Here is an 18,300-nt window from a genome sequence, read left to right as displayed (position 1 = left end):
GACATTAATGAAGTCGGGCTTCAAATATGTTACTTTGTTTTCACTTGCCAGCTCTCAAATGGCAAGCAGCCAAGCCCAAAGCAAAGCAGTAAGAGCTCTGCTTGCAAAAGGTAGTAACTTCACCATCCCCCTCACAGCATGATCTTCTACATTTTAAGTATGGACCTAATATTTTCACCTTTTACACCCTTTCCTTTTAAATGCTCCAGAAAGTGGAAAAGTGCAGACAATCCCATTTATTTTTGACAGCTGAGTAATGTAAATGTTCTTTTAAAAAATCCAGTGCTTTTCACAGGGCTAATCAGGGTTTTGCTTTTTTTGGGAGGGATATATATAGCTATAAAATCTGCACATGTCATAGTCATCCTCTTTAGTCATTTTTTAAAAAACTGAGGAACAAGTGACAGTTCTTCCAAAGTGCCATTCTGACCAGTAGAAGGGCAATTCCTGGTAAGATCACAAAAAGCAAGTGTCTCTGTAGCTGATCAGCCCAACCCATGACAAAATCAGTCTCCTGGGTCTGGACAAGTCAACTGATTATGGGCAAGAGCGGCCCTACAACACACTATGACATTATTGCCTCATGCTTAATATCTAACTCAATGCTCATATACATGCTACAACATATAATGTAAATTTGCAAAGATACAGGTCCCAGAAGATCAGCTATCCCAGTCCAGAGTCCTTCAGGTATTCTGGACTTTAGCGCCACTCATTTCTCACCATTAGCCATGTTAGCAGGCACTTCCAGGGGTTGAAGTCCAAAATATCAGGAAGGTACCAAGTGGAAACATGCACTAAAATTATTTGCAGGCAAAAAGCATTCTCTAAAATAGAAAGTAGTGTGGGCAAAGGCAAATAACCATTTCCTACCACTTAAAAACAAAACTGCTTATATACCAAATGTCCAAAACCGAAAGAATCCACAAATGCATTCTTGATTTTCATTGATCACTGATCATTTCCAGTATTTGCTTTTATAACCATTTGGATACAGATTATTTTAGTTTGTTGTTTCAGGACCAATGTGGAAAATACTGAATCCACACGGTCAATTCAAGATGTGGTACACAGAATGCATCAGGCTTCCATGATGGCGTTCTTATTTTCAATGAAAAAAATGACATTGAGAGTGTCATACTCACCTTTGCACTGTAAAGATGATCAGCATCTGGTGGGTCCAGTACAGCACTGTTCTTATCCAAAGGATCTACTTCTCTGTGCATTACATAAAAGTTGCAGTAGTTTCCCAGCTGAAATGGTCTTGACATAGGAAAAGCATCCACCCATGTAAACTGAGCATCAAAGAAGTCACTTGGTATGTACAGGTTCTGATAGCGTCGTCTCAGTTCCATCATATCACAATTAAGGCTTTAAACAATAAAAACAAATATTTCATATAGGAAGAAAAATCTGGAGCTTAAAAGCAATGAGCAGAAACAGTCTGTCTAGTTTTCCTTATACTTCTGGCAGCTCCATTTTAGTGAGTTTTTGTTTATACCTTGAGGGTTCTTCTAATTTTGTCCTAGTTTTAGCATTAACCACAGTTCACACAGAAGTGTGCAAAAGCTTCCAAAAGTTAATTTAAGCTTCAGGACCCAAGCCATTTTGGACTTCATATGTAAGTACAAGCACTTTAAATTGGGCCCTGACTTCCACTGTTAGCCAGTGGAGATGATACAAAACTGGTATAATATGAGTCCGCAAACTAGTTCTTGTTAAAAGTCACAAAGCTTGAATATGAATCAGTTAGGAGTGTTCAGACCGTCTTCAAAAACAGTCCCACATACAGCACATTGCAGTAGTTCAATTGTGATGTTATCAGAGCATGCATGACTATGGCTAAGCTTTGTCTGTTAGGATATGGCCATAGTTGATAAATTAGCTACAGCTGAAGGAAGGTGCTCCTGGCCACCAAATCCACTTGGGACTCAAGTGAGAGTTTTGGATCGAGGAGCACTACCAAGTGGTGAACCCTGTCCTTTAAGGAGCAGCACGACCCAATCCAGAACAGGCTATAGGCCATTCAGCTCATCTGACTGACTGCACAACCATCAGTACTTCCATCTTGTCTGGATTGCATTGCAGTTTATTAGCTCCCATCCAGTCCATTACTGAGCTCATGCACCAGTTCAGGACTGACACTGCCTCACCTGGATTTGACATTAAGGGAGAGGAAGAGCTGAGCATTTTATTTATTTTAAGTTTTTATATGCCATCCCAATACTAAAAGCCCCTGGACGGCTTACAAAAACCAAAAATCACATATTGTTGAGATCTCAGCCCAAACCTCCAGATGACCTCTCTCAGTGGTTTCATGTGGATCTTGAAGAGCATGGTGGACAGCACAGAGCCCTCTAGAACCCTGTGGCATAACAGCCATAGGGCAGAGCAACTATCCTGCAGCACTTATTTTACACTTATGCTCATCCTAAAATCCAACACAACAAACAAACAAAAAGGGTGCCCAAAAGAGAGTGAAGAGTAAAAGGGGAAGAAACTGCAGCAATATTAAAAGGGATCACAATCAAAGCAGGAAGCCAAAACTGGATAGGTCCTGGCATGGAGTCCCTGGGATACCTGTAGTAGCACCAAAGGAAAAGATTGGACATAATGTACAGTGAGCTCAATCATCTGTTGGGTGTACCATGGGTTGTTTCATGAACAACACAGATTGTGTAGCTCATCTGCAGAATGGGCTGCCGATTCTTTTTAAAAGTATTTTACATTAAAACACTATGCAGAAAATTCTGAAACCTATATGCCTTGATAATGCCCCCTTCTCTAAAGCATCAGCCTTAAAGAAAGAAACTGACGTTCTCAAGACGCTGTTCTTTGTACCTTAACCCCCTCCCCCCCCCACAGCATAAATACAGACTGTAACTAAGTCCTGGGAAAGTTTAAATTTAAGCGTTTGAGCCGAAACATCAAGCGTCAAAAATGGGGGAATGATCTGTGCTCACAGGATTATCGCTGAAGATGGGCTCAAGGACAACTAGCTGAGAATCATCAGCCTTGGATGGTACTGGTGTGAACTGCTAACATTTAGGGAAGTAGAGGTCTCTCATATTGACAGGTTGGCATCACTCCATTGTCAGGAAACAGAGGGCAGAGGTGACAACCTCTGGCTAGAGAGAATCTTTTCCCTCCTGCTGGATCTTGACCTGGTAAGAGATTTTGCTTCCTGATCAAATGCTGAAGTCTTCACAGCAGGGGGACCTGATTTAGGTAAAGTGTAGTTTAGGGCTAGTTTCTGTGGTGCAACAAGGAATATGCATGTTCACGATTGTGATATTAGAATCTGCTTATGTTTTATCATTTTGCTGCTGTCCACTTGCCCTTTCCCCCTTTCTTTCTGTACTCCAGTGTCCTCTTCCTTTCTTAATGCTTTAATACACTAGTCCTTAACCTGATTTGGTGTCTGGCTGAGCTGTGGTGCTAAGTCTAATGGCTTGGCCATGGGGGTGAGTTTGGTCCTTGGGCAGGTGCGGGTCCAGCAATGGTGGGACGGAGAATGGGTGTTCTCTGGCTTATCATTACATAGAGTCGTATTACTGCCAGATAAACTCTTCAACAATCAGGTTTGCAAAGTTTATTCCCCAGTAGCCCTGCACAATGCCCACAGCCAGCCTCAATTCTTGTAAAAATGCATGATATAACAATAAATTAAAAACCATGTTTGCATGATCTCCTTAATTTTCTCAGAACATTCTAGCTCCTTATCAGGTTTTCGACTCTTGGCTTTGTCAAAAACATTTTATGGCTATCAGATTATTTCGGTACATAAATGAAATGCAACATACCAGTCTAATGAGAACTTGGAAAACTGGACTGTGTAACGGGGAACAACACGCCGGGGTCTTCGAGGTGACCTTTCCCGCTCTCTCCGAGGTGACCTTTCTCTAGATCGCTTTCTCTGGGGTGATCTTTCCCGTGACCTACGCCTCTCACGCTCTCTCTCACGACTTAACCATATATGAAATATAAATGTCTCATTTTAGCATCTGTAGTATCATGAACATGAAGTTGACAAGTCTATTACTCTAGAACCAACAGCAGTAGACTCCAATTAACACAAAATACAATGTTCCAAATCACTGTAATAAATTGCATAGTACTTATACTTAAAATGAATTAAAGTATTTGAAATGTATCTAGTATATAAAGAAAATTGAATGAAATTATTATATCACACCTTCTGTCATCTTTTCTGTTAGTCATGGGATCTCCTCTGTCATTTCGCCCCGAAAATCTGGGTGGCGGATCTAATCTCCGTGCTGGTTGAGGCTGTGAAACTATTCGAACAGGGGGCTGTAGCAAACCAGCTAGGGGGAAAAATCCCACATGTGCATAAACAGTAAGCAACAGAAGATGCCTCATATCTAGCCCAATAAAATGAAATTCAAGAAAACACTGAAATTTTTCTTCCTCAATGTTAAGCCTCATCATTCTGAAATATGTAAGTAGTCTGGAAAACTGAAAAAAGCAAATTTGAACAATTAGGTCTAAACTTCTTTATATAGATAAACACTTTAAACCTGCATACTCAGTAATTTTATGCTTGCTGAATGGCTCTATTTCAACCATACAATTTCCTGCAATATGTAATAAAAATCAGTGTTCATTTTAAGAAAAACCCTGGCTATTTATGCTTAGGGCTAGTCCTTGCTTTGAAGTAAGCATATTTGCTGCTTGTCCACTATGTGCTTCTTGGTTCATGCTTCGATATTTGAAAGAGAATCATGTACACATCATCAGGCAGTGACCAGATGCTGCAGAGTCATGGCTAATCACAAGCACACTGACGTACAGTTCTGCATCAAATGATACAGATGCTCCCGAGAAACACAAGATGGAAAAAAGAGCCACAATTACTTGCTATAATGTGAACTGGCTCTCAAGTCATCCACAATCTATTAGGTAACTTTCAGCAATACAAGTACCCCATTAAGCACTACAAGAGAACAACGTCTTAAAGCTTGCCATAAGTTAGTAAAAATGCATATACTGTTTTGATTTGCAACAACTGTGCAAACCACAGTTTCCCTACAGTGGAGAAAAAGAGGCATGGTTTACTAGTCTACTGGTAGAACTAGTACATTTTCCCTTGAGTGTACTTTTTCAATCATGCTTTCTATAGCTGTAGCTAATAGGATGCAAACATGTCTGATGTCATATGACAGCATAGGGCTGAGAAATATAAATATCCTCAAGGATAACTGAGGGCTTGTTCAAATTTCAAATAACTTCAACACTCAAGTGTTTACATGACACAGGTTGTCCCGTCCTCCTGCTATACATACTGAAAATGTAGCTAGTGAAATGTCTTGGGAGTCCCATGAGTGAACTAACCCATGGTGGCTTACCGTGATGTGCAAACAGCTCATAGCATAAGGAAATGAACCCCAAAAGCAGAATGAAACCCTGAGGAAGAACATGTGGGCAAAATGGCTTACTAAAAAAAATCAGGTAACTTCTACTCTAGGTTAGCAGAACTAAGTCCAAATCAGCAGTATTAACTGGTCATATTATATACCCATGTAGGACACCAAACATGTTTTTTATGGATGAAGTGCTGCTTGCCCATTTATTATTTAAGAAAATCTTTATGTCACCTTCTATTTAAAGAAAGTACCAGAGTGGTTCATAAAAATAAAAGCAACGAAATACCAAACCAATCAATAAAACAGCAAAACAATGATAAAATAAAATAACTACTCAGACTGCAGAATTGCTCAGTTTGTCAACTCCAACACCAACCTATTTTGGGCAGAAATAATTCATGAGTTTTGGTGCTTTCTTATAGGCTCCTTATTCCAAATGAAGGCACTCAGTTTATTCCTCAGAAAATATAACAAGGCATGAGAAATCACTAAGTTTTCTAGATGTTAGAATTTCTAAAATATTTCAGAATACATGTCTGACCATTTTTTAAAAAATGACATTTACTATTAACAGTAGACAAAAATGTCACATTTTGGGGGAATACCTTTCTGCTGTGGCTGTTGTAGCAATGGCTGTGGTTGTGTCTGAAGCAAAGGTGTAATTGAAGCTGCTGATATTTGTGCCTGCAACAGTGATTGTGGCTGTGGCTGTGCCTGAACACTGAATGCAGTCTGCTGTGCAATGGGTTGAAGTACAGGTGGAGGAGTCTTGAGTAAAGGCTGGGTCTGAGTCTGGTTCTAATCGGGGAAGAAAAGGGAACACCTTGTGAATGAGCTTTATGCTAAAGGTGCCAACAACAGTCAGACAAAGCACTTTTATATACCTGATTTGGTAGCGTCTGAATTCTCTGTGCGTTCCATTTGAAAGGCATGTTAGGATTATAAGTTGCTTCTACCAAAACTCTGTCTCCCACTTGAGGAGTTTTCCCTTTAACAGCACTGCAAAAATAAAATGGTCAGATTATTGGATGTTATTAATTCTACACACACAAAAATCCTAGAGAAAATATTCTAGGTATATTTATTTTCAGAAAGGGTCTTTAGAGGATTATTAAACAGAGATAAGGTTATTTTTGGATGAACAAAATTACAAGCTAGTGCCTGGTCTGCAATGTGGAGAAAACACCATATACAAGGGTCATTTATACTTGTCACAAATCCAAAACTTCCTGATAAGGATAACATGGATCAGTAAAATCACATCTGTATAATGTATGTAACTTATTTGACCAATGACAGCAGAATCTGCTTACCTGAGCTGGAAGAATACATCTTCATCAACAAAGCCAAATGTATCATGTAGCTTGGTAACTACACCAGTAAAGACACGCTGCTTCTGTGGTTGGGTCTGCTGTTGACTTGACCGCGGTGCTGGATAAGAAACAGTTATCTGCGCTGCTGGCTGAGGGGTAGATAGGCTAAGGCTTGTTGGCAGTGCCACAGCTGGCTGAATGCAAGATGAAGCAGGAAACTATGTAAGCATTTGTATTTTTCTTAATGAATTTCACCCAAAACATTTTCTGAAGATTTATTCTGAACAAGAGGCCCGCTGTAAAATGTTCATTAAAACTACACTACTGGGGGTGGGGTGGGAGTATACACAATTAAAACTAGAATTTTCCTATCAATAAAGTTCATTAAGCTTGCATTAAGCTGGGGCAACCAATGCATCAGAAACCTAACCTGCTCACTGTGGCAGTCATTTCTTCCAAGTCATTTCCTCAAACTACTGGTTTCTTTTAATAAGAGACAATTTTATAAACAAGAAACATCAGACATGATAGCTGAATGTGCACATCATGGAGCATAAATGGCTTTGAACTGGCACCAATCATAAACTGGAGGCCGACCTTACTTTGCTGTGCATTCTCAGATTTCAAATTTTCCTTCTCTTCCTATGTTACTATTGTTAATTGTCTTTTTAAGCACCATTATTTTTGAAGATCGGGTAAAAGTAGAGCTGAGAAACACATATACAGTTGTGATAAAGTTTCAATACAAAACAAACTAACCTGGGTTAAAAGTGTTTGTTGAGGTTGCTGCAACTTAAAAAATGAAGATAAATAATTACTTTTTAAATATTGTGCATTTGCCCAAAAAGCCTTTGCAAAATATATTTGTGATTACTTATGCTTGCATTCTAGCTTCTGTAACAATCATCATTACTGTAGTTTTCTAGGACATTTTGGATGGCTTTCATTCATATGGCCACCACAGGTCAGAGACCACTTGACAGCAAAACAATCAATGCTTGAAACCAAAGCAGACAAATTCTACTATTTAGTCTTGCCCAAAGAAAAGCACTTGAAAATAACTTCTAGCCTGCCAAAACTGTTAGTTTCCGGACTAACTCATTCTCATACTAGTTTTTTGTCCTGAATTGTCCCACTAGCTACAGTTCAAAGTGGAAGTTGGTATAAAGTACAAGCACCTGAGAAGACCCAGGTTCAACCAAAATAAAATAAACTGGAGGATATTGCGCCACAAAGAAGATGGTCTACCAGCCTCCCCCTTTCATGAACCTCTTTCATTCATAGCTTTGCTTTCTTTGACAATTCAACTTTTGATAGCTGTTAAGAGAGTGAAAAGTACAAAATAAACCTCTTTTTGTACAGCGAGGAAGCCTTGTTTCCTCACTGTTCCTAAGAGGAACCTCCTGCACTTTAACAAAAGATACATCCTGGGACATTGATGATGCAAGTTTTTTCATTTTAGTCACCTGAAAGTGGCTAAGGGTTCACTTGAAAAAGATTATTTTTAAAAGATGAAGATAAAAACCTGTGGAGAGCAGACAGAGTTGAAGCAAAGCCAGCAAGACAGAGACTATTCTAATGACAGTCAATCCACCATGCCACTTAAGCACTTATTATAGTAGCTGCCACTGGCTCAGGCAAGCTCAGCAAGAGCAACAGGGAATTTTGCTGCTCTTGCTGAGCAGCTCCTTTACCAATTCCTTGGAAACCACATCAGGGTCAGTCAGCTGGGTTCAGACAGCACAACAATTCATTGGGAGGTCAAACAATCCTGCACATCGCATGTTGCCAGGGTAGCTTGTTGCCCACAAACAAGCCACCCAGTGGGAAGTGATCGGGGTTCACACAGCATGACAACCCGCTGAGGCCAGTTGCCCACAGTGGATTGTCATGTCATGCAAATAGTCATTGCCTAAGACTATATGCTGTATCCTCACTGCTTTTGTAACGAATCCAAAGTAGTATAGTGTTCTGAAAGAACGGATCACTGTTCAATACAGATTAGCTCTCTCCCAGAACAATTCCCAAGATTCTTCAGGTAATGCTAACACAGACACATATAATACTTAGCAATTAGCATGTATAATGATAAACTATACTTATTTATACCACTTTGTTATCACACACTGGAGCATATGCTAACAAGTAATTTTCTTGGATTTTGAAAACATTTTGTATAAAGCTTTAATGCTTTGGTAACATGATTTTTAAAAAATTAGTGTCCAAATTGATGTAACACTGAATATAGGAAAAATACAGACATTGTGTGCAAAGTTACATGCATTGTAGCAGTAATGCACACATCATTTATTCATTTGTTCTTTTTAAAAATAAGATATCCCAGCCATAAGAATCCATGGCTATGATGTATTCTTTAATCTGATATAAAGTGTGCCTATTTTCACCTGGCCAATGTTGAGGAATAAATTAAAGAATCTAAGTCTGTGTGAGATAACCAGGCACTTTAGTAGGAATATAGTGATTTGACAATGTAAGTATTACAGTGATTTCCATATCTGACTATGTAAATCTTAACTAGTCAGATCCAGAATCTATGGCCCAGTTCAGACTTAATGTAACATAATATAAATACTACTGAAAATGGACAGAAAATGTTACACAAACCTGCTGTTGTACACTATAGAGGGTCTGCTGAGGTTGTGTATATTGCTGAAAAACATACAAAAGCAGAACAGAAATATTGCACAAAAAGAAATATATTCTCATGTTCAATTTCTGACAAAAGTAAATAAAATTAAAAAATAAAAAATAAAACTTTATTGAAAAAATAAAACTGTACCAATAAAGATTAAGCAAAATTCTTTCATATCCATAATTCCTAATATTTTTAACCAGCTGAACAAAGTACTATTGAGCAATACCTGAAAAATATTTCTAGTTACACAAAATCACTCTAGACACTACAACATGAAAAGATGCAACACATTGCTGGACACAATTCACTTAGTGCTCACCCAAGTTAGGAAGTGGTGGGTGGGGAGAGGATCTCTTAAAAAAAAAAAAAAAAATTACCACCTGAGAATTCTCCCATTTTTCTATGATTTCATGTACAGCTGTTAAACAGAAGAGAATCTATTGCTAATGCCAAGATAATTCCCTCACTCTGATGTACAGTATATCACAGGAGTACACCCCTCACATTTTGTAAATATTTTATTATTTCTTTTCATGTGACAACCCTGAAGAAATGACACTTTGCTACAATGCAAAGTAGTGAGTTTACAGCTTGTATAACAGTGTAAATTTGCTGTACCCTCAAAATAACTCAGCACACAGCCATTAATGTCTAAACCGCTGGCAACAAAAGTGAGTACACCTCTAAATGAAACTGTCCAAATTGGGCCCAAAGTGTCAATATTTTGTGTGGCCACCATTATTTTCCAGCTCTGCCTTAACCCTCTTGGGCATGGAGTTCACCAGAGCTTTACAGGTTGCCACTGGAGTCCTCTTCCACTCCTCCATGACGACATCACGGAGCTGGTGGATGTCAGAGACCTTGCGCTCCTCCACCTTCCGTTTCAGGATGCCCCACAGATGCTTGATAGGGTTTAGGTCTGGAGACATGCTTGGCCATTCCATCACCTTTACCCTCAGCTTCTTTAGCAAGGCAGTGGTCGTCTTGGAGGTGTGTTTGGGGTTGTTACCATGTTGGAATACTGCCCTGAGGCCCAGTCTCTGAAGGGAGGGGATCATGCTCTGCTTCAGTATGTCACAGTACATGTTGGCATTCATGGTTCCCTCAATGAACTGTAGCTCCCCAGTGCCGGCAGCTCTCATGCAGCCCTAGACCATGACATTCCCACCACCATGCTTGACTGTAGGCAAGACACACTTGTCTTTGTACTCCTCACCTGGTTGTCGCCACAAAGGCTTGACACCATCTGAACCAAATAAGTTCATCTTGGTCTCATCAGACCACAGAACATGGTTCCACTAATCCATGTCCTTAGTCTGCTTGGCTTCAGCAAACTGTTTCGGTCTTTCTTGTGCATCATCTTTAGAAGAGGCTTCCTTCTGGGAAGACAGCCCTGCAGACCAATTTGATGCAGTGTGTGGCGTATGGTCTGAGCACTGACAGGCTGACCCACCACCCCTTCAGCCTCTGCAGCAATGCTGGCAGCACTCATACGTCTATTTCCCAAGGCCAGCCTCTGGATATGACGCTCAGCACGTGCACCCAACTTCTTTGGTCGGCCATGGCGAGGCCTGTTCTGAGTGGAACCTGTCCTGTTAAACCGCTGTATGGTCTTGGCCACCGTGCTGCAGCTCAGTTTCAGGGTCTTGGCAATCTTCTTATAGCCTAGGCCATCTTTATGTAGAGCAACAGTTCTTTTTTTCAGGTCCTCAGAGAGTTTTTTGCCATGAGGTGCCATGTTGAACTTCCAGTGACCAGTATGAGTGACAGCAATAACACCAAATTTAACACACCTGCTCCCCATTCACACCTGAGACCTTGTACACTAATGAGTCACATGACACCGGGGAGGGAAAATGGCTAATAATGCCCAATTTGGACAGTTTCACTTAGGGGTGTACTCACTTTTGTTGCCAGTGGTTTAGACATTAATGGCTGCGTGTTGAGTTATTTTGAGGGGACAGCAAATTTACACTGTTATACAAGCTTTATACTCACTACTTTACATTGTAGCAAAGTGTCATTTCTTCAGGGTTGTCACATGAAAAGATATAATAAAATACTTACAAAATGTGAGGGGTGTACTCATTTCCGTGATATACTGTAAGTTAGAATCCAATGTGAGCTCTATGCAGAATAGATCCACTGAAATTAATAAGGCAAGTCTAATTAATTTAAATGGGTCTACTCTATATAGAACTAACATGGGATACTACCTGTAACTGTAAAAGAATGTACAAGCAAATTAACACTTGGAATAGTACCCATTGAAAATAATAGTGTTATGACATCTGGGGGAGTGCCTTGGCAATGATTTTTTCTTTGCCCATATTCAGAGCAAAGGCTGCATTGCCCTCAGCAACAACATGATGTAGTGAAACATGACCACAAGGTCATGAAAGTGCAGGAAAATGCTGTCAAAGCAGTGGCATATCATATTCAAAGACACAGGAAGAAAAGCAAGACCACTAAGGTCTTGTGCATCCGGGCGGGCGGGGTGGGATATAATGCACGTGTGGGTTTGGGACTTTGTACATCTCTTGAAACCCCATTTTTCACAACAAAAATGTCTGAAGAATGAATATCTGGTAGAGTGCCAGGTTTTTACTGAGTTGTGAGTTATGTTTGATGCCTAAATGTCATTTTGGCTACCCATAGTTACAGAAAGCAACTAATAAATATCATTACAAGAGTACACTTTTAAAATTATATTTTAATGTGCTGTTACTAGTTTGTGAGCCGTCTTGAGACCCATTTCGGGTAAAGATGGGATAGAAATGTTTTAAATTATTTTTAAAAAAGGTAAAATTTGTAATTAATTATAAATTACAAATTTAGGGCAAACAACACATTTTTCCTGTGATAAAATTTCTCAGTAATAGGGTGTCCATATTTTGGAGAGTATGTTATATTCTGAGAACACCGTAAGAAGGCTACAATGTAGTACAATGTCTACAAAGTAATCACTATATATAGTGGGCTACAAAAAGAACTAAACATTATTTGTTATTAAACCACAGTGAAGTCACTTGACAAAAATAATACTTGCATAATGGATTTATCTGACAGTTTGTCTTTTGAGGTCATCTCTCAGTAGATGGAACACAGTTCCCTTTACCTGCTGTAATGCAGCTGCTGCAGCGGCTGCCTGCTGCTGCAAAGCAGCTGTCTGACTGAGCTGATAGTTTGTTGGAGTCTGAGTGCTCAGGCCTGCCGCCGCCAATGCTGTTTGTTGTGTATATATTGTTGGAGATGCTCCAAGTAAAGATGGCTGTTGAACACCAAGAGCAGCTGAAAGTTAAGAACTAAGCATTAGAACATCTCGATTCAGGGTAGCAGAACACACATGCTTTAGTTTAGGGGCTACTTCTGGAATGTGGAATATTTTAACTTTAGCTTGAGGCAAAAAATCCAGCTCATTTATCACAAGGTGCTGAACTCAAATAGGTAGCAAGATAGAAATTAATAACTGAAACTCATAAACATTTTATGAAAATCAACATAAAGGTGACCCACAGCACCTCCTATTGACAAAGTATTTCAGGGCTCGCTCCTATTATTTCCATTTGTATGCTGCTACACCTGGGCTCTTTATAAGAAAGACTTATGACAGAACAACAATGCAAATGGCTTCAAAACTGGTTTATTATCTGATATTTCCCAAACTGAGTCCAACATTTGTGTTTTATTTGTTGTTTAGTCTTTCCTAATAGTGTTGATTTGTATGCAGTGACATTTCTCCTGTAACTCTCAGCATTCTGGAACACTTCTCTTTTTTTAAGTGTTGGCATACTCTGGCCCCTGGAGAAACAACTCTCTCAAAATCTGGGATACCACAACAAGCAAATAAGCTAGCGAGATATGAATGACCCAAAACTGGAAAATGTTTTGATTTTTTAGAAATTCACAATAAAAATAAGTTTAAAATTATTAACAAACAGAACAGCTAGATTGAAAAATTTAAGGGACAGGACTTTCTAGGCGGTAGTCTCTCAATTGTAAAACTTCATTTCTGCTACTTTGGACTTTATATCTTCAGTGCAGGCCTTTAAGAAAACATATTACTACAGACTTGACTTTCTGAAATAGACAGTTAATACACGTGGTACACATTCACTAAATTCAAATCTGCTCTAATTTATTTTGTTTTGATAGTGCTATTTTTGCATGTTTGTATGCTTGAGTCCAATCCCTTTGTGATGTTGCTTTGTGATGGTGTGTCTCTGAAAGTGTGATGTAAAAGTTTTATACAAGTAAATTCTCCTAATCCAGTAAAGGACCAATAACCAATTCAATCAATCCTTTCCCAAAATCTCAGATTTCAGTGTCAGTCATCAAATAGCTAATAAACAAAAAGAACCACAGTGCAGTTATTACAGTTTTCAAGAAAATGTAGTTTCAATAACAAACAACATGTTTTGCAAGCCTCATGTTTAATTTAAAACATCTCAGGTTTGATTCTTGACATCTCCAAAAAAGGCTAGGGAAATCTGCTGAAACTCAAGAACTGGAGGCCATTCTGTGCAGGTGAGCCTTCTTTAACCAGGTGCCTTCCATATGTGTTGGATTAAAGCTCCCATCAATATGACCATGCTGGCTTCAGGTGATGAAGATTTGGAGGGCACTAGGATGATGGAAGTCTATACTGAGTCAGATGGCTCAATCAAGCTTCTATGTTCTTATGTATTTTATCTTGTCCAATATTTCCCCTAAGGGCTAATATGATTATGACACCACAGAACAGTTCTCAAGCTATTGCTGTTGAATTCAACTTCTACCTTACTTCTACAGACTGTAAAATCATGCTTTGATGTATCAAGTTAATAAAGTGAGAAGGTTACAATGTTGAGGTAGATGGAAAATGGAGAGTATGAAGAAACTCACTCATGCCTGGCATGCATAGGAGTGGCCTGAGATGCAAGTCTTGGGGGTGTGGGGGGGGGGAGCTAAACTAAAACAGAGTTGTTTTTCTCCTGAAGCCTCTTCTTGTTTCCCCACCCCCAAATCCAAACAGCACTGGATCATGTAATATTTTCTTTTATATTCATGTATAAAGCATGTACAAGACATTTATTTATTGCTACCCAGTCTTAATTTCCCTCAAATGATTTGAAAAACTATGTAATAAGCCTTCTATGGAAAGACTCAGTTATAGCATTTCTGGGAATTCTTTTGACTGATTTGATTTGCAGTTTACTTTTCTATTAAATAAAGGCCAATCAAGAAATAGTGAAACTGGCAGAATTGAAGGAGGCAGGATATTTTTTAATCTTCTCTGTAAGCTTCTCAGTGCAGTTTTTTCTTTCACTCATTTATAAATTATTGACCTAATATATTTTTTACTGATAGATATTTAGGGAATGTTCCAACTCATGCTCATTTTTTCAACATTTCAGTACTGTCACCACATCATAATATGGAAGAAAACATTCATTTTGTTTGCATACTTGACAGTTTGGATACTGTTTCTGGACTTACTCAGGTCAGATGCTACAGCAGCCAATTAATACAGTTTAAATCTAAAATCCAAATGTGGAAGAAACACTGTAGGTTATCCTCCCACTGCCACCAGATGCAATGCCTGTGCTCATGCAACATGACAACCCACTGTGGCTTATAAACCACAGGCGGCTGTCTTGTCATGCAAACCTATAATGGTTTGACAGTGAGGTTTAATTTTTCAGTTATAAATGACACCCAGACAACACATGGCTTTTTCGACTTGGTAGGCACCAGTCCCAAATAGCACTTGGGGGCAGTTGGCAGAGGTCTCCCCTCTTTCAAGCTTGCCACAGCCTAATTTTAAATAAAAAAATACTCAGATTTGTGAAGAAGGCTGTGAATCCAGCTTCCACTATCCCCCAGCACCACCTTGGAAGCACACCCTATGCTTGGCCCATATTTTTTCCTGCACCTTATTTTTGCAAATATTCATGTTTTATTAAACCACTGTCAATCCAGAACAGCTAAGAATTACACAGAAGCCCTTAAAAATGGATGCAACTCAGCAACTCTTGCAAACTATAGAGGACAAGAGTCCCTACTGAAGCAGCAGCAGAAGCAGGGCTTGAGGGTCTCCTTTCACAAGTAATGACCTCTCTAGGCATTTGAAGTATGAATAGGTTGAGTATGACTGCTGTCAAATGTTCCAAAAAGGGGGAAGGAATTGACTTACCTGTATACTGATGCGGGCAGTGGACAGGGTGGGTGTATGTTGCCATCTCCTAGTCCACTACCAACCCATAGACCCAACTGCCATTTCTATGTAACTAAAGCCATTAACAGTTGTGCTAGATAAGCCAAAAAAAAAAAAAAGCCCAAGCAAACTGTTTTTTACAAGTATTTACAAAAATATGAAGAGTAATTTTTTTAATTGGAAGAAAGCATGGGCAACCCCTCAAAGGGCTTCAGCGAGAGTCAAGCCTCAATCAGCCTAAAAGGGCTTGTAGCAGAGTGTGCGGGTGTCTCAATCCCCTCACGGTATCTCATGAAATACCAATGCGAAGGCCAAAAAGAAGGGTGACCCCACCCACAGCGTGCCTGATTGTGTATTAGGCTCATTGGAGCTGAAGAAGCCATAAGCTACACTGTATAACTTGCAATGAAATGTGGTTTAATGTGTTGTGCCAACCCACCCATGTTGGTTATTCCCATCTATGTTTTTTTAATTAACTTTAAGGTCTACAGAACTTGCTGCTATGGTTTTCAATAAAGTTCTCAATTAAACTTCATACTAGGATCATCATTGCATCGATACTACCTGCATCATCCTAAGCTACTCTAGTTTCTTTTTCAAGAATAGTCTATAAGGCAGTATCCAGTGTTTGCAATCTACCACCTCTGATGGTAGGAATGACTGCTAGTACAATAAGGAGGAAGTAACATGATAGTGCAACAAAGAACACCTGAAGCTATCACTTCTGGAATGGGACAAATCAGCTGGTTACCCATCTGCAATTTCTGTAATTAGCTCGTTCCAGAAGGGGAAACTTTGGGTGGCTTCTGATTTTGCAAGCAAGGATTCTTTCTTGTTGTACATGGGGCCAATGGCAGTACTGGATACTACTGGGAAGGAAGGAGGGTTGTATAACTGTCTTGTTACAAGGGAATCCCACTTGGTTGTGAATCTGGCAGGCATATTAAGAAACTCCTCTAGTTTTCAGGGAGTAAGATGACAAATTAACTGAATGCCTTCTGCTAGCTAGCTCAGTCCTAATATTCTTATTCTTACCTTTGAACATGTCACTTAGAAAGTACCTGAAAGACTTGGTGTACTACTTAATTTTAGACAGTGATCTAGTCTTCAAAACCCTCCCTTCAACTTTAAGTATGTGGGCACAAGATGCAGTGGTTTGATGAACATTACAAATGTTCAAGCCCTGTTAACCACTGTACACATCCCAAGGCTCAAACAATGTTATTGAACACAGATATATTCAATTTAACAGTATATATTCTCCCTGGATACATAGCAGGAGGAGTTAAGACATAAAGTGTTATGTAAAGAGTTACTGTCTTTTAATTGCATAACATTTTGCTTTTTATTTGGAGTGTAAATTGTACTGTAATTTTTTGCAAATTACTCTGTAATCTAACAAAGCATGGCATAAATTATTTAAAATTCTAACTACTTGGTGCTCCTCTGCTTGGGAGGCTCTTCAATCTATCAAAAGCTTAGGCCAAGGGAACAGGGAGAAACAGTAACCAGTCACAATCCATAAACATCTGTTCTCTATAATTGAATGTATCAATAATTGGCTTCTAGACTAAAGTCATCAGATGACTGCAAATACTGGCTCCCAAAATATGTGTACAGAATTTTAAAATACTCTTCACAAATGATATGTTCCTATGTTGTGAACTTTGTAAACCAATATTTCTATTACTGCTCCTCTCTGCTCCAATCTCTGGAATACATACTCAAGTTAAAAATAAGAGACGCTGTAATCAAAATAATGTTGAATTACCAGCCTGATACTGCTAAGCCATTAAAATAATCAGTTCAGAAATAATCAGGAGGTGGTTCTTTTCTTCAATTATGCAAAACATTGCAAATCACACTTGTCTTTAATTCTAACACCATCTCCCTTTGAACACTTAATTGAGAGCAAAAAAAAAAAAAAGCTCAGCTAAGAGCAAGCAAGCATATCCAGTTCTAGTAGGTTACTAGGTACAGAGTCCTGCCTAATGCCAGGATTTCTTATGGTTTCAGATTGCAAACCATTTTCAAACCATGCAGAAGGTGAAGAAGATGATAACTAAAAGTGAAGATTTCTAAAAATGTGAAAACCATGGAAAGAAACATTTCAGAGAAAAGCACCTAAAATAGTACTGATATGTCAAAACTTCACTTTATTTACTGCCAATGTTTGCATATGCTTTTAAGCCTTGAGTCATCAATTTAATGCCCATGTGCACCAATTTCCCAGCTGATACCATTTTTGGTATTCTGCAGATTTCCTGGCAGTTTTTATTTTTTATTATTTTCTTAATTTAGAAACTTTATTTTAATTAAGAAGCTGACATGTTACAAAGTGAAGTTCTGCTGTCTGCTGCCATGTTTATATGGATTCATAAGAATGGTTTTGCATTTTGTAGCTGAGAGATGATGTCTGCCTTACTCTTGAATTATTTAGCAAGTTACTTTTCAGATATCATATGAAATGTAACTTGTCAAATACTTTATTTGCTCATGCAAAGAGAGGGAGAAGGTGAAGCAGCAGTAAATAGCATGCTGATTATTCCTATCTTGCTTTCTTTAATTAAAAATTTTCTATACCATCATTCACTAAAAATCCCATAATGGTCTACACAAAAAAAAAATCTAAAAACAATCCAATCGACAATGCAATAACGAAAAGCTCCTTAGTGCTTGTACTTGATATAAAATAATTAAAATTAAAACACTAATTAACAATTTTAAAACTGGGTAAATAAAAAGGTTTTG

General features: G+C 38.8%; 1 protein-coding gene across 1 annotated transcript in view; it reads right to left on the bottom strand.

Annotated features, from left to right (window-relative positions):
* The window catches only part of CCAR1 (cell division cycle and apoptosis regulator 1), a 39,335-nt gene that overhangs the window by 16,988 nt on the left and 4,047 nt on the right, over positions 1-18,300 (bottom strand). The window contains exons 3-11 of the mRNA XM_044420460.1: positions 12,472-12,644; positions 9,323-9,367; positions 7,457-7,489; positions 6,698-6,891; positions 6,269-6,383; positions 5,990-6,182; positions 4,196-4,325; positions 3,804-3,965; positions 1,146-1,371 (exon numbers count right to left, since the gene is read on the bottom strand). Coding sequence (XP_044276395.1) covers positions 1,146-1,371; positions 3,804-3,965; positions 4,196-4,325; positions 5,990-6,182; positions 6,269-6,383; positions 6,698-6,891; positions 7,457-7,489; positions 9,323-9,367; positions 12,472-12,644 — 1,271 coding nt within the window. The remainder of the gene's footprint in view (positions 1-1,145; positions 1,372-3,803; positions 3,966-4,195; positions 4,326-5,989; positions 6,183-6,268; positions 6,384-6,697; positions 6,892-7,456; positions 7,490-9,322; positions 9,368-12,471; positions 12,645-18,300) is intronic.

Source organism: Varanus komodoensis, unplaced genomic scaffold (genome assembly GCF_004798865.1).
Source record: "Varanus komodoensis strain SLA01 unplaced genomic scaffold, ASM479886v1 scaffold11, whole genome shotgun sequence".
NCBI lineage: Eukaryota > Metazoa > Chordata > Lepidosauria > Squamata > Varanidae > Varanus > Varanus komodoensis.
Note: the sequence above shows the minus strand (reverse complement) of the source record. Positions and strands in the feature narration are given on the sequence as shown.